Consider the following 12,997-nt stretch of genomic DNA (forward strand, 5'->3'; position numbering starts at 1 on the left):
ATAAATGTAGAACAGATAAACAGTCCTAATATACTTTAATTGTTACGATAAACTTACTTAGTAACTTTGACAAATCTCTTTCTAATTATCTTTATTTTTATTTACAGAGTGGAACAATCAAGGAACCCCATGCAGAGACAAACAAGATCCCACCTCAACGACCACCACCTCAAGGTTGTTTACAGTACATTCTCGACTGTAATGGTGTTTCAGTAGCACCAAAGCAGGTCCAGGCAACCTAAGTAAATAATATTGGAAAAAGGAATTTTAGCCAAAAAAGGAAATTGAGTTTTGTGCAATGTATGCAGTGTATCAGTGCTGACCTGGACTGTGTTTTTCTATGCATTGTCAAACTATGCCTGTCTGACTGTTTACCTGTTTATGTCTGTGCTTGTAATGGCTTCCCATGTTTCTCTGTATGACTGTGACTGCAGGGCTCTTGTTTATAGTGTACAAAACAACTGTGCCTCTATCAACTCCAGTGCCACTGTATACGATGAATGAAAAGAAAGTATTTTTTTTCTTGAAGTATCACCTATCATATATTGTGGGATTGGTAAATGTATTTAAATTGTGCATTTATGGTGTGTGACATTTGTGATATATTTTTGCATGGAATGATGTGGAAAAGCAAAGATTGTCACAAAGCTCTGTTGGTTGATTAGGATGCTTTTTAAAAGCAAAGATTGTCACAAAGCTCTGTTGGTTGATTAGGATGCTTTTTAAAAGCAAAGATTGTCACAAAGCTCTGTTGGTTGATTAGGATGCTTTTTCTTTTTAGTTTGAAGGTGTGAGTGTTTGAACTAAATCTACAGTTTACATATGCTTTTAGATTATTTTAATGTAAAATCATTACATAAAAAGGAGCTGTAAATATAAATAATAAATAACTATGGGACCAAAACGAGGAGAGATCAAAATAAAACTCAGACATTAGAGTGAGAATTAAGAAAAACAGGCAGTAGGTGTAATAAAAACTAGGGAGAGCTTCCAATTACCGAATAAAACAAATTCACAGATACTGCCTCCTTAGTTCTTAATTAAAGAACACTAAATCATCAAAGATCATTACTTAGCAATTACTGTTTGAAAAGTATCTGATAGGAACCTTAATTTACCACTGTGTGATGTCTGAAACAACTAGGTGACCCTTCTAATACATTCCTAGACAGTAACCTGGTGTTTTATCGTACTGCATAGAAAAGAATTGGTAAACACATTCCCATTTTACAGAATGTGCCAGCTATGAAAACTCAAATTATTCTACAGAAATGTCATTTCAGCTCACCATCTCATACTCTTTCTGAATCGTGAGTGCCATGCATTGTCTGTTTTGTTTCTCACTTGAGCAAGTTGTCATTAAGATAGCTCACTATGATGTAGCAGAGGTGAAAGGGTCACAGATAGGCTTATACGAAACAAGACAACTGGTCTTGCATGACTTTGGAGTAACAAATGTTTACTTTACAACATTATTTGAGTTGCACAAGTAATTCTGTGAAATTTTTGAAAGTTGTTTGCTGACATTTAAATAACCTTCAGTCCAAGTAACCTAAAATGTGAAATGTTTGCATTATGAATTCAAAGAAAATCTCAAGCTTTGTAATATGTGAAAGGATAACTACAAAGTGGGGTAGTCAAGTATGTATAAACAACCTTCCACTTACAGTTTTAGTCCCTGCAAGAGATATGTGACATCAAATATTACTTGTAACAAACATGCATCTCATCCTAGAAATCTCATTGAATCTGTTAAATAAGGAAGTATTTGCAGAAGGCATTTTATACATTACTTCATTTTGCATGTTTGCTATATAATAGAATGTCTGTGAAAAGTATTCCAAAATGTGAGCAGCTGTACTCCTCTGCTGTTCTAAGTTTGCATGGGCCCTCCGTTGCATACTCATGCATACACACGCACATGCAAATAATACAGGGATGTTTTAACTTGACCTGTTCAGTCTCATTAAATGCTTATTAATTTGGAATTTATATTGAACAGCCTGGGAATGCTTCAACTGAAGTTCAAGAGAAAGTTCAAAACTGATCTTTTTCTAGTACTACTAGACAACCAAACAGAAGCAGTTTCCGGTAGTAAAAGAAACTGTAACATACATCCAATATCCCAGCATATAAATACAATACTGGTAAACTGCTACTTGGAGTTTGGTATTCCTTGTGCAACCCAACAATTATTTTGCCCCGTGTTGTCATTCATATCAATATGCTAAGAGCTGATCATAGTAATATATATCAGATTCAATATGCTAAGAGCAGGTCATAGTAGTATATATCAGATTCAATATGCTAAGAGCTGGTCATAGTAATATATATCAGATTCAATATGCTAAGAGCTGGTCATAGTAATATATATCAGATTCAATATGCTAAGAGCTGGTCATAGTAGTATATATCAGATTTAATATGCTAAGAGCTGGTCATAGTAATATATATCAGATTCAATATGCTAAGAGCTGGTCATAGTAGTATATATCAGATTCAATATGCTAAGAGCTGGTCATAGTAATATATATCAGATTCAATATGCTAAGAGCTGGTCATAGTAGTATATATCAGATTCAATATGCTAAGAGCTGGTCATAGTAGTATATATCAGATTCAATATGCTAAGAGCTGGTCATAGTAATATATATCAGATTCAATATGCTAAGAGCTGGTCATAGTAATATATATCAGATTCAATATGCTAAGAGCTGATCATAGTAATATATATCAGATTCAATATGCTAAGAGCTGGTCATAGTAGTATATATCAGATTCAATATGCTAAGAGCTGGTCATAGTAGTATATATCAGATTCAATATGCTAAGAACTGATCATAGTAGGATATACCAGATTCAATATGCTAAGAGCTGATCATAGTAATATATATCAGATTTCTAGACAATGAATCTGAGTAATTGAATTTGTTTTAAAATAAGTAACTTTTCAATGATCCTGTTAACCATAACTTAAAAAGCAAACAAAGGAATCAGAGCTGCAGTTTTTCGGTCTTTTGTCTCAAAATCCTCACTGCTAAATAATCACTTCATGAAGGATGCTTTTATGTTAACCTAAAATACATTAAATGTAAACAGTGCATGCCGAATGAAATACTCTACTCTGTGTGAAAGAGTATACTTAGTGTAATAAAAACAAAAATGGAATATGAAGAACAAAGCTAACGTAATTCAAGCATCCTATTTCTGAGTGCAGTGTTCATGTAAATATTAAATAACTTACAGTGTAACTCAAAAAACAGAATATTCAAAACAAATTACATATAAACTTGATATTTTGCCAAGTAGATTGTGCTTCCGCAACTCTGTGTGAGGACGTTGTGAAAAACACCTGATTTCTGATTATACTAACTCTGAAGTTATGATACCCTGCAATGAAAGGAATCCTTTGGCTTTGTTTCTAAAATACTCCCATTCCCTCTGAGGTACGATATCAGAGTTTGTATATTTGGTACTACATTACCTCTGAGGTATGATATCAGAGTTTGTATATTTGGTACTACATTACCTCTGAGGCATAATATCAGAGTTTGTATATTTGGTACTACATTACCTCTGAGGTATGATATCAGAGTTTGTATATTTGGTACTACATTACCTCTGAGGTATGATATCAGAGTTTGTATATTTGGTACTACATTACCTCTGAGGCATAATATCAGAGTTTGTATATTTGGTACTACATTACCTCTGAGGTATGATATCAGAGTTTGTATATTTGGTACTCGTAGCTAAGGGAGAGACACAGCTCCCTCATAGGTAGTGTAGTCACAGCCTCTCTGTAACAAGCCATTTTAATGAACGTTGATGTTCACATAGATTTTCTCACTCTCAAAATGTTTATTTATTTATTTATTTTTTGGGGGGGTAACTTCATTTTGATGTCTGCATATGCAATATATGGCTTTGTTCTTCCAATATTTACTGATATGCCAAACTTCCTTTTTTTCCACTGCCAGACACACTGCCATATATTGATCCCTGGAAATTGTCTTCCAGGTGGTTGTGATACACCTCTCAATAATTTCTGCTATTAAATTATATAAAAATTAAGGCAAATCTTGCTGCATCACTAGATGCTTCACCATTAGTGGTGACAGTGGCCAGGGAATTATGCCCCAGCCTAGCTAATCTGTTAAATAATTCATTCTTATTTCAGCTAGTCCCCTCTTAGATTTCATCCACTATCAGTCAGGTTCCTGTTTGTTTAACAAAAGTTAAATATTTACACCATATGCATGCAGCACATGCATATGGTCAATATATAGACCAAATGCATGCAACCCATGCATATTAGGCTTGGCATATTCCCCATGTTGGTGCTCATATGTGTTGCTTACGTGTACACATGTTAACTCACAGCTGTTCAACATACACAACATAATCCAGAAGCAGTTACCAAAATCCCTTTAGCTGTCCCTGTTTTCCTTTATCCATACTCAATTCCAACATTATTGTAACTCTTCTCCTCCATTCTGCCTTCCCTCCTTCATTCCTTAGAAAAAGAGTGTATGAAACACAACTGAAGTATCTTATTACAGAAGCTTCACAGGGATACTGCTGAAATGTCTTCAAATGGTAAGACCTAGTTTGTTGTAATATTTTTTTTTTTTTTTTGTAAAATGTAAACATCCTGCTTCGAGTAACAACCTCTGTCTATGGAAACGTAAAAGAGAAAAAATAAAATAAAATTGCTCCCTCCTACAATACCCCTACTAATTCTATATACTAACGTCAAATTCTCATAATACCAGGGAAATGGTATTTCCCTAAACATGGGAATTTTGGATTCTTGCACACCTGTCCACCATCTATATAACCAGCCAAACTGTGTAGACAGATGTCAAATAAAAGCAAATTAGACCATATATGGTCTTTCCATATCTATCTACACACACACACACACACACACACATATATATATCTATATATATATATATATATATATATATATATATATATATATATATATATATGGCTCTACTGCTTTTCATCGAATACCATGTATTCAAAAAAGAGCAGTAGACACTCAGTTACATGAAAGTGCACTTATTCGAAAGTGCACTTTCGCGAACTCAGCTTCAACGAACGGATCGCCCCACAGTGGAAGACAGCAGGAAAACATGCTATGTCCTCCACTGTGGTGCGGTAGTTATGGACCTTAGGGTTAGGTCACAGGTCATGGTAAGGGGATAGCTAGTAGGGCTATCCCTTTACCATGACCCACGCCCTAACCCTAAGGTCCATGACTACCGCACCACAGTGTTGGATAGCCTGTCCTCCACTGTGGTGCGGTAGTCACGGACATTAGGGTTAGGGCGAGGGTCATGGTTAGGGGATAGCCCTGCTAGCTATCCCCTTACCATGACCCGCACCCTAACCCTAAAGGTCCGTAACTACTGCACTAAAGTCAGTAGTAGCCCATTCGCTGAAGCAGGTTTCGTGAAAGTGCACTTTCGATTAAGTGCACTTTCGCGTAACCCAGGGTCTACTGTGTGAGTTCGAAGAATTGTATTTTTGAACTTATACAGTAGACCCATATATATATATTTAATGTGTATATTAATAACTGAGACATGCAACAGTGAATGAACACATTATAAAAGCAGTTAAAGGAAACAAAGTGTCTAGAATAGATGGCTGGAGAAAATTACTTGTTGAGGGTTTCTACTGGCTTTGTACATAATATAGCTAGAGATTTTGAATTGAAAGAAAATGACGTACAAAAGAGGACATTATAATAAGACAAGTCATATAGTTTAATAATGCTTTAATGCCAAATGTATGAGAGACGGGCTTTAGAAAACCAAGTGAGCAGTGTTAGAATCCTCAGGCATGATTACATTGGTATTTCCTGAGCTGTGCAAAGCTATGTAATAACTCAGAATTCTCATTCTTAAACTGACTAGTCATTTCCCCCAGCAAAGTGATGTAACACTGATGACAGGCAAGAGGTGAAACTCAATGAGCTGTTTGTCATACAACTGGCATTTTAATTTTATTACAATTCAAATGCTGAAAAAAAGCTTAAGATATTCACTGCAGTTGCACCTGGTAATTAAGTAGGCCACAGTTAATATCAGTGCAATTGCCGCACATTCTTTTGCTTGCTTGCTGAAAATCTCACTGTACATGCTACGGCACAGGTTATCTGCTTAGCTGAGCACTGCTATAAGATCCTTTTGGAATGTGCACAGGGCCACTGTGGGGTAAGGGGAATTAAATGCTTGTACTATGCTTTTTACCAGTGCTACTTAGTTGTCCTGTGATTTCTCAATTATGCTCTGTCATTCCATCTTGAATTAAGCCACATCTATCCCTTATACTTAGCACAAGAGTTCCTAAGCCTGTGATTGATGCATAGTAGGTGGGATGGCCTTTAGTAGTAGGACACCAGTGGTCAAACATCGTAGTCAGTGACCATTGAAGAAAATTACTACAACAGCATTGATAATAAAATATTGAAAAGCAGCAAGATGGCACCAGACACTGCAGTAGACATTGGAAATCATTGTCAGTAGTTCAGATCCTACAAAACTTGTTTTATTTTTTTATTTATATATTTTTTTTTCTTTTTGTTTTTGCCATCAGATAGAACTGTGGACCCATTCAATATAATGATCATAGTGGTGGGAAGAGGACATTGTTTCTGTACTTTAGTGGAGGGGACTTTGTTGTTGCTTGCATTTATTAATGTATTTATTTATTTATGTTTTATTATTTATTCCAGTTGGTGGCAAAGTACTAGTGAAGTGCCTATTCTGTATGCATTTGCTGTTATTACCTCACTGATCTAACCATTCTGATGTTCCTAAGGTCATTATCTTCAACAGTCACTGAGTAGGGCATTCGACCCCTTGTGTATGGCTAAACTATGCATTCATCATAAGTTAAGTTACCTAGTACAAGTCTTTTTATTCCTATTCAGGGCCATTACTGACAGTGCAAACATTAAAAATACCAAGAGTAATTTTGCTATAGTGTAGCCTACAGCTAGAGGAGCTCTCATCCCTCATCAATGACCACCTGTAGGCAGGTCTGTATGTCCCTTGTCAGGGACCACCTGTAGGCAGGCCTGTATGTCCCTTGTCAGTGACCACCTGTAGGCAGGCCTGTATGTCCCTTGTCAGTGACCACCTGTAGGCAGGCCTGTATGTCCCTTGTCAGTGACCACCTGTAGGCAGGCCTGTATGTCCCTTGTCAGTGACCACCTGTAGGCAGGCCTATATGTTCCTTGTCAGTGACCACCTCTAGGCAGGCCTGTATGTCCCTTGTCAGTGACCACCTGTAGGCAGGCCTGCATGTCCCTCATCAGTGACAACCTGTAGGCAGGCCTGTATGTCCCTTGTCAGTGACCACCTGTAGGCAGGCCTGTATGTCCCTTGTCAGTGACCACCTGTAAGCATGCCTGTATGTCCCTTGTCAGTGACCACCTGTAGGCAGGTCTGTATGTCCCTTGTCAGTGACCACTTGTAGGCAGGCCTGTATGTCCCTCGTTAGTGACCACCTGTAGGCAGGCCTGTATGTCCCTCATCAGTGACCACCTATAGGCAGGCCTGTATGTCCCTTGTCAGTGACCATCTGTAGGCAAGCCTGTATGTCCCTTGTCAGTGACCACCTGTAAGCAGGCCTGTATGTCCCTTGTCAGTGACCACCTGTAGGCAGGCCTGTATGGAGCAAACTGATGTATGTACATTGGTGCAGCTGTGGTCATGCATAACATTTCTGTTAGTGGCTGATCATTGAGATGATACCAGCGTCAAGGAAATACCTGAGGTGTTTTGGTGCAATATATAATCTATTAAATTTTTTCATTGAAAACTGTGGTGTTTACATCTGCATGCATGGTGGATAAAGAAGATACAGCTGCTTTCCTCCTTTCATACATTAAAAATATTCCTTTTTTCACTTACACAGTTTCCTAATAGGTAGCCCAGCTAATAAAATCCTTGTACCTCAAAGTGTCTTAAAACTAATGCATCCTGATTCTAATACAGGAGTAGAATTCCAGATGAAGACGTTATGATTGTAATGCATGTTTCATGCATTTTGCACAGATCCAAGCAAAATTATATAGCAAGACATTTTTTCAGTTTTCATTTTGAAACAAAGTATGCATTGTGATGATTATATGGACGTTTTTCCAGAAGGAGAAAAGTCCTTGCTTCAAAATACAAGCTGCTTATTGGTGCAGTATTGCGATAGCAGATATCATGCAATGGATGGGCAGCATTAAGAATTCTGTCACACTGCATCACATCTAGCTAAGAGTTACATTCCTTAGGAAGGGAACATTTAATTTTTATTTATAAGTGGAGAAACAATTACAGACATACTTTCTCCATGACAGACTAATTAGTGGACTAAAGGGAAAATAGACGTCTTATATAAATTTGTATTAGACTAAACAGTCTTAAAACACTTGGCATTGGCAATAGCTATATAATTTTATTGGATGTTATCTTCCTCCCAGAGTGATGTATTTTATGAAACATTAAATAAATAAATAAGCAGGCTTATAAAACTTGCTTATTTTTTTTTTAATTACAGATAGGAATGTTAACTGTTTTCCCCGAAAACCATTACTGACATAAAAAGTAAATCAGCTCAGCATAGCTTAAGTATACCGACAGGGTACTGGAAGCTATTTTATATGCAGCAAAACTAACAAATCACAAAATAAAAACCTTGCTGTCAAAGTTTCTTACAATGATGATGGATTATTCAATTGTTTATTCTTAATCCTGTATGATTATTTTAATATCGAACACCTGATATCACCCAGAATTCATGGTTCTCTACATTACTGCCAGAGTCTGTAAGATTCCACATCAGTTACTGTCAACTAGGAATGATTTAATTAAAATGTTTGCACAACATTTATGTTGATCTAATTAATGTAAAATTTAAAGAATGGTAGTCCGAAGATTAAGCCAGTGAATGAAAAAAGTGTGTTCAAGAAAAAAAAAAAGAGAATGAATATCTAGTTAGGAAAGAATGCAATCAAGAACATGAGAAAAATCCAAGAAAAAAATTACCATGATTAGAAAGGAAATATGTCCATGAGATCCAATCAATGGTGCTGGACACAGTTTCAACCATATGAAGGCCATGTGACAATCAACAATAGTAAAGAAACAACAGTAAGGAAATTATAATATGCCATAAAAAAGAATTTCAAAGTTCAGAAAAAATGATAAGTACTTAAGATGGAAGTTATTTACATGCAAAGATATAAATTTCAGGTCACACTAATCTGGACATATCAAACGCATCTGTGTGGCATGAACTGTAATAAAATGTCACGTATCCACCAGTTAAACAAAAATATCACAACACACGTATGTAAAGCTCATAATGAGCACATAGCTTGCGAGGCTTTTTTCCCCTAGATCCCCTGTCTCTATGTATACTACAGATTTCCCTGAACAGATTTGGATAAAAAAGAAAGTAAGCATGGAGATGGCTTTTCCTTTTTCTCAAAATCACATTACCTTGTTGACCACTCAACACCAAAGATGCAACTAGCAAAATGTGGCAGCAATGCACAATGTAAAACATGATAAATTATTGTTTCATCTGTGGAATACAGGTCTGACATATGCAGTCACAACAATACATAAAACTAAGAGAACAAAGCATTGTTCATAACTGAATGTGCAGAAGAATCCTTACATGGCTGATTTCATGCAGACTGTTGTAATACACTTCACAGCAGGGTTGTCATAGTGAAACCCTGATAAAGTTTGTACCATTGCAAGAGCAATTGTATTAAAAAGGGCTTTACACTTTTCTGTATTTTCCATACTGCATTTTGGTAGACAGATGTTGTACAACAGCATTCAAGATGAAACCAAAGAAACTCTTTAAGTTGAGAGCAGATGCAACAATTTCTCAAGCAAATATTTCCTGAATAATTTAAATAATTAAATCATACACTTGCTGTGTATGTGTTCCTAGTAGCAAATACAGTAAACTGAATCTGTGGAGAACAAAAGAAAGTTTAATATTCTGACATTTGTCAAGAGTTAAGAAATAAGTTACATATCATCTTGAAATCTAGATTTTGTTTTATCTACATGGTTCTACATTTTACATTTGAACTAAAAGTCATAGTTAAAGGATTGAAACACAAATGTAATAATTCTGTGTGTCAACACTTTTGCATATACCCAGCACTTAGACATGTTAATTACCCTGTGCTTTGAAGAACAGAAGGCACAAACGTGGTATTGTTAACTGATACGTAGATCAAGGTCTCAAAAATATTGCATGTTAATATTAGTATACTAAGTAATCTTAGACTCAAATAAAAGATGTTATGCCTGTATCTGAATTCTAATTAATTTATCCATCATTAACTGTATTCTAGGCTAATTTCTATATTCTGAAACAACTACGACTAACTGTATAGCTTGTTTATTTAAATAACTCTATGTATTGAATAGTATACTTATAAAGTTCTGGAGTATTTCATTGATAAATCTGCTGCAGATGATAAACCTGTAGAATTCATAATTATGGACTAATCAACTTCATTAACAACATTCAGATCAGCAATTAATTAGCCACCTCTATCTATCTTGATTTCCTAGTGAAATTCCAGATCAGTAAATTTGACCTCTGGAATGCAGAAAATGTAAGAGTAAATATTGGGAGTGTGTGTGTGTGTGTGTGTGTGTGTGTGTGTGTGTGTGTGTGTGTGTGTGTGTGTGTGTGTGTGTGTGTGTGTGTATGTATATATATATATATATATATATATATATATATATATAAAGTTTGAGGTTGCGGTACCTCAAAATATTATCCCTCCTCTAAGGTGCAGTAATCTCAGAGTCAATATATTCATGTACCAGATATGTGGTAGTGCAGGCAGTGAAGCCCTCTTGCAAAAATGATTTAATGGAATTGCAGTGATTTTTGAAATTTGATATATTTCCTTTGCGACTTCCACTTTATTTTTCAATGTTCTGCGGCTCACAGTTACATAATCTTACACATCAGATAGATACTTAGACAGTCATTTTATAATCATCAGTCTAAGTCTCTACAACTATATTTTCTAATTGCATTATTTATATGTCCTTCAAGATCAACATAATATTTTTTCAGAACTTGTCTGGGGGGGAGTAGCCAGTTTTTTTAAGTATTTGCCAAGATGCCGCAGTGTGTTCTGTAGTGAACCTGCCTGCACTTTTATGTACTTTAGAGCTATTCTAGGTAAGCCTAAAGCTCCCTACCATATTGTGCCTTTACACTGTTGCGCTGCAGTGTCTTTTAGGTCTTGGAATCCTTTTACCAAATAAGTGCTTCCCCATATCCTTTCAGAATGCTTCCCTGTGTAATGATGCCATTCTTGTTCTAATATTTATTTACTGATTTTTTGAAGATGAGCCATACTTTACCTATATAAGTCACTGTGATAGAGTTGGATGTTTCACTTGTTCCTTCCCCACCCCTCTCACTATTGCAATTTAGGCTGAATTTTTGAAATGTACAGTCTCTTTTTAAAGTATTATGTTTTATTCCCCTAAATGGAGGTGGTGCCTTGGCTGACTCAGATCACTGCTAACGTAACCTCAGTCATAGCCTTACATCCCCTCTGCACCCTGCAGTTCTTTCACTATATGCATTATTCCCACATGTGGTGCAGAGTTCTTTCAGGGGCTGCTGTTGGTGTATCCCTGGGTTTGAACTTCCTTCTTAGAGGAATGCAGCCTTGGAAGAGCATCAAATGGAATACTTTCTCTCAAACTACTACAGCTGATTTTTGGGCAATTCAGCACCGCTCAAGATGCCCAATACTTGATTCAAGTGGAGTGGGTGAGATACACTCCTCCATTTCCTATGTACACCCATCTGTATGTTTATGTTTAATACAGCTAAGTATGCAGCACATCCCACCCTAGTGACCACCAATAGTAGGGTTATAACACTTAAACGTATCTCCTCAAGTTCAAGTTGAAGGGGGTCAACTACTGACAAGAACTTGGTCTGCCAACCCCAAGGGCAATTTGTCTGAATTTATTTGGAGAAGCTGACACAAACAGTTTGTATGTGTGCTAAGTATTAATATATTTTCTGAACACACTACTTATTTATTTAAAGTAATACAGTCTAGGCACTCTGCTCACATCACAGCCTGGCTGGTGTCCACAGTGCATGTGATCTGGATTAGGAAGGAAATCACAGCAGTGAATATATGGCAGCAGAGTTCCCAGGGAATTCACTGCTTTGGGGATTAAGAGAGTAGTTCCCACTGTTATACTGCCACTCAAACAGACATAGTTGTTATTACAAACTGTCTTGTCTATGATGTCACTACCTATATAATCATCAGTCTTGCCAGGATTTCACATTGATGTCATGGTGTTATTTTACTGTGATGTCATGGGAAATGAAGGTAAATAGGGCGAGGTATATTCTACTCTGGCACCTCTATCTACAGATTTACCTTAAGAAAATATTCAGGAGTGTAAAGTTTTCAGCAAACCACAAGCTACTGGTACAATAACCACAAACAGGAAAAACTGAAGTGTCAGCACTAAACTTCCCTGATGATCAGTGTGTTTATCTTCCAACTGCTTGTCCAAAACATTGCTTGATTAATCATCCTGCTTTTATCCTTCATAGAATGGAAAATGTCACCTAAGCATTTATTTTGTTAACCGAACTGGAAAAAGATATGGCCACATAAATAGGTAACTGGGTATCATAGAAGAGAAATAATATCACTTATCGAGTGTTCAGTGCAGTTCTACAGTTGATAAACACAAACCTTAGAAATCAGAATTTCTTGAATGTGTAGGTTTAGGCTTTGACCTGACTAAAAATGAATCTGTACCACATCATTAGATAAGGAATTACAATCCCCTTATTTAACAAGACTGAACAATAATTACTATGACCAACACTGGCAGAGTATTTATTATGAGATGAATCACTACCCAAATTTTATTTGAGCCCCATATGAACC

The 12,997-nt window shown here is 36.3% G+C and overlaps 1 protein-coding gene across 1 annotated transcript in view; it reads left to right on the forward strand.

Annotated features, from left to right (window-relative positions):
- Positions 1-12,997, forward strand: part of SYN2 (synapsin II) — a 1,726,111-nt gene that overhangs the window by 1,677,117 nt on the left and 35,997 nt on the right. The window contains exon 11 of the mRNA XM_044078054.1: positions 108-174. Coding sequence (XP_043933989.1) covers positions 108-174 — 67 coding nt within the window. The remainder of the gene's footprint in view (positions 1-107; positions 175-12,997) is intronic.

Source organism: Protopterus annectens, chromosome 7.part0, assembly GCF_019279795.1.
Source record: "Protopterus annectens isolate FY-2018-M chromosome 7.part0, PAN1.0, whole genome shotgun sequence".
Classification (NCBI taxonomy): Eukaryota; Metazoa; Chordata; order Ceratodontiformes; family Protopteridae; genus Protopterus; species Protopterus annectens.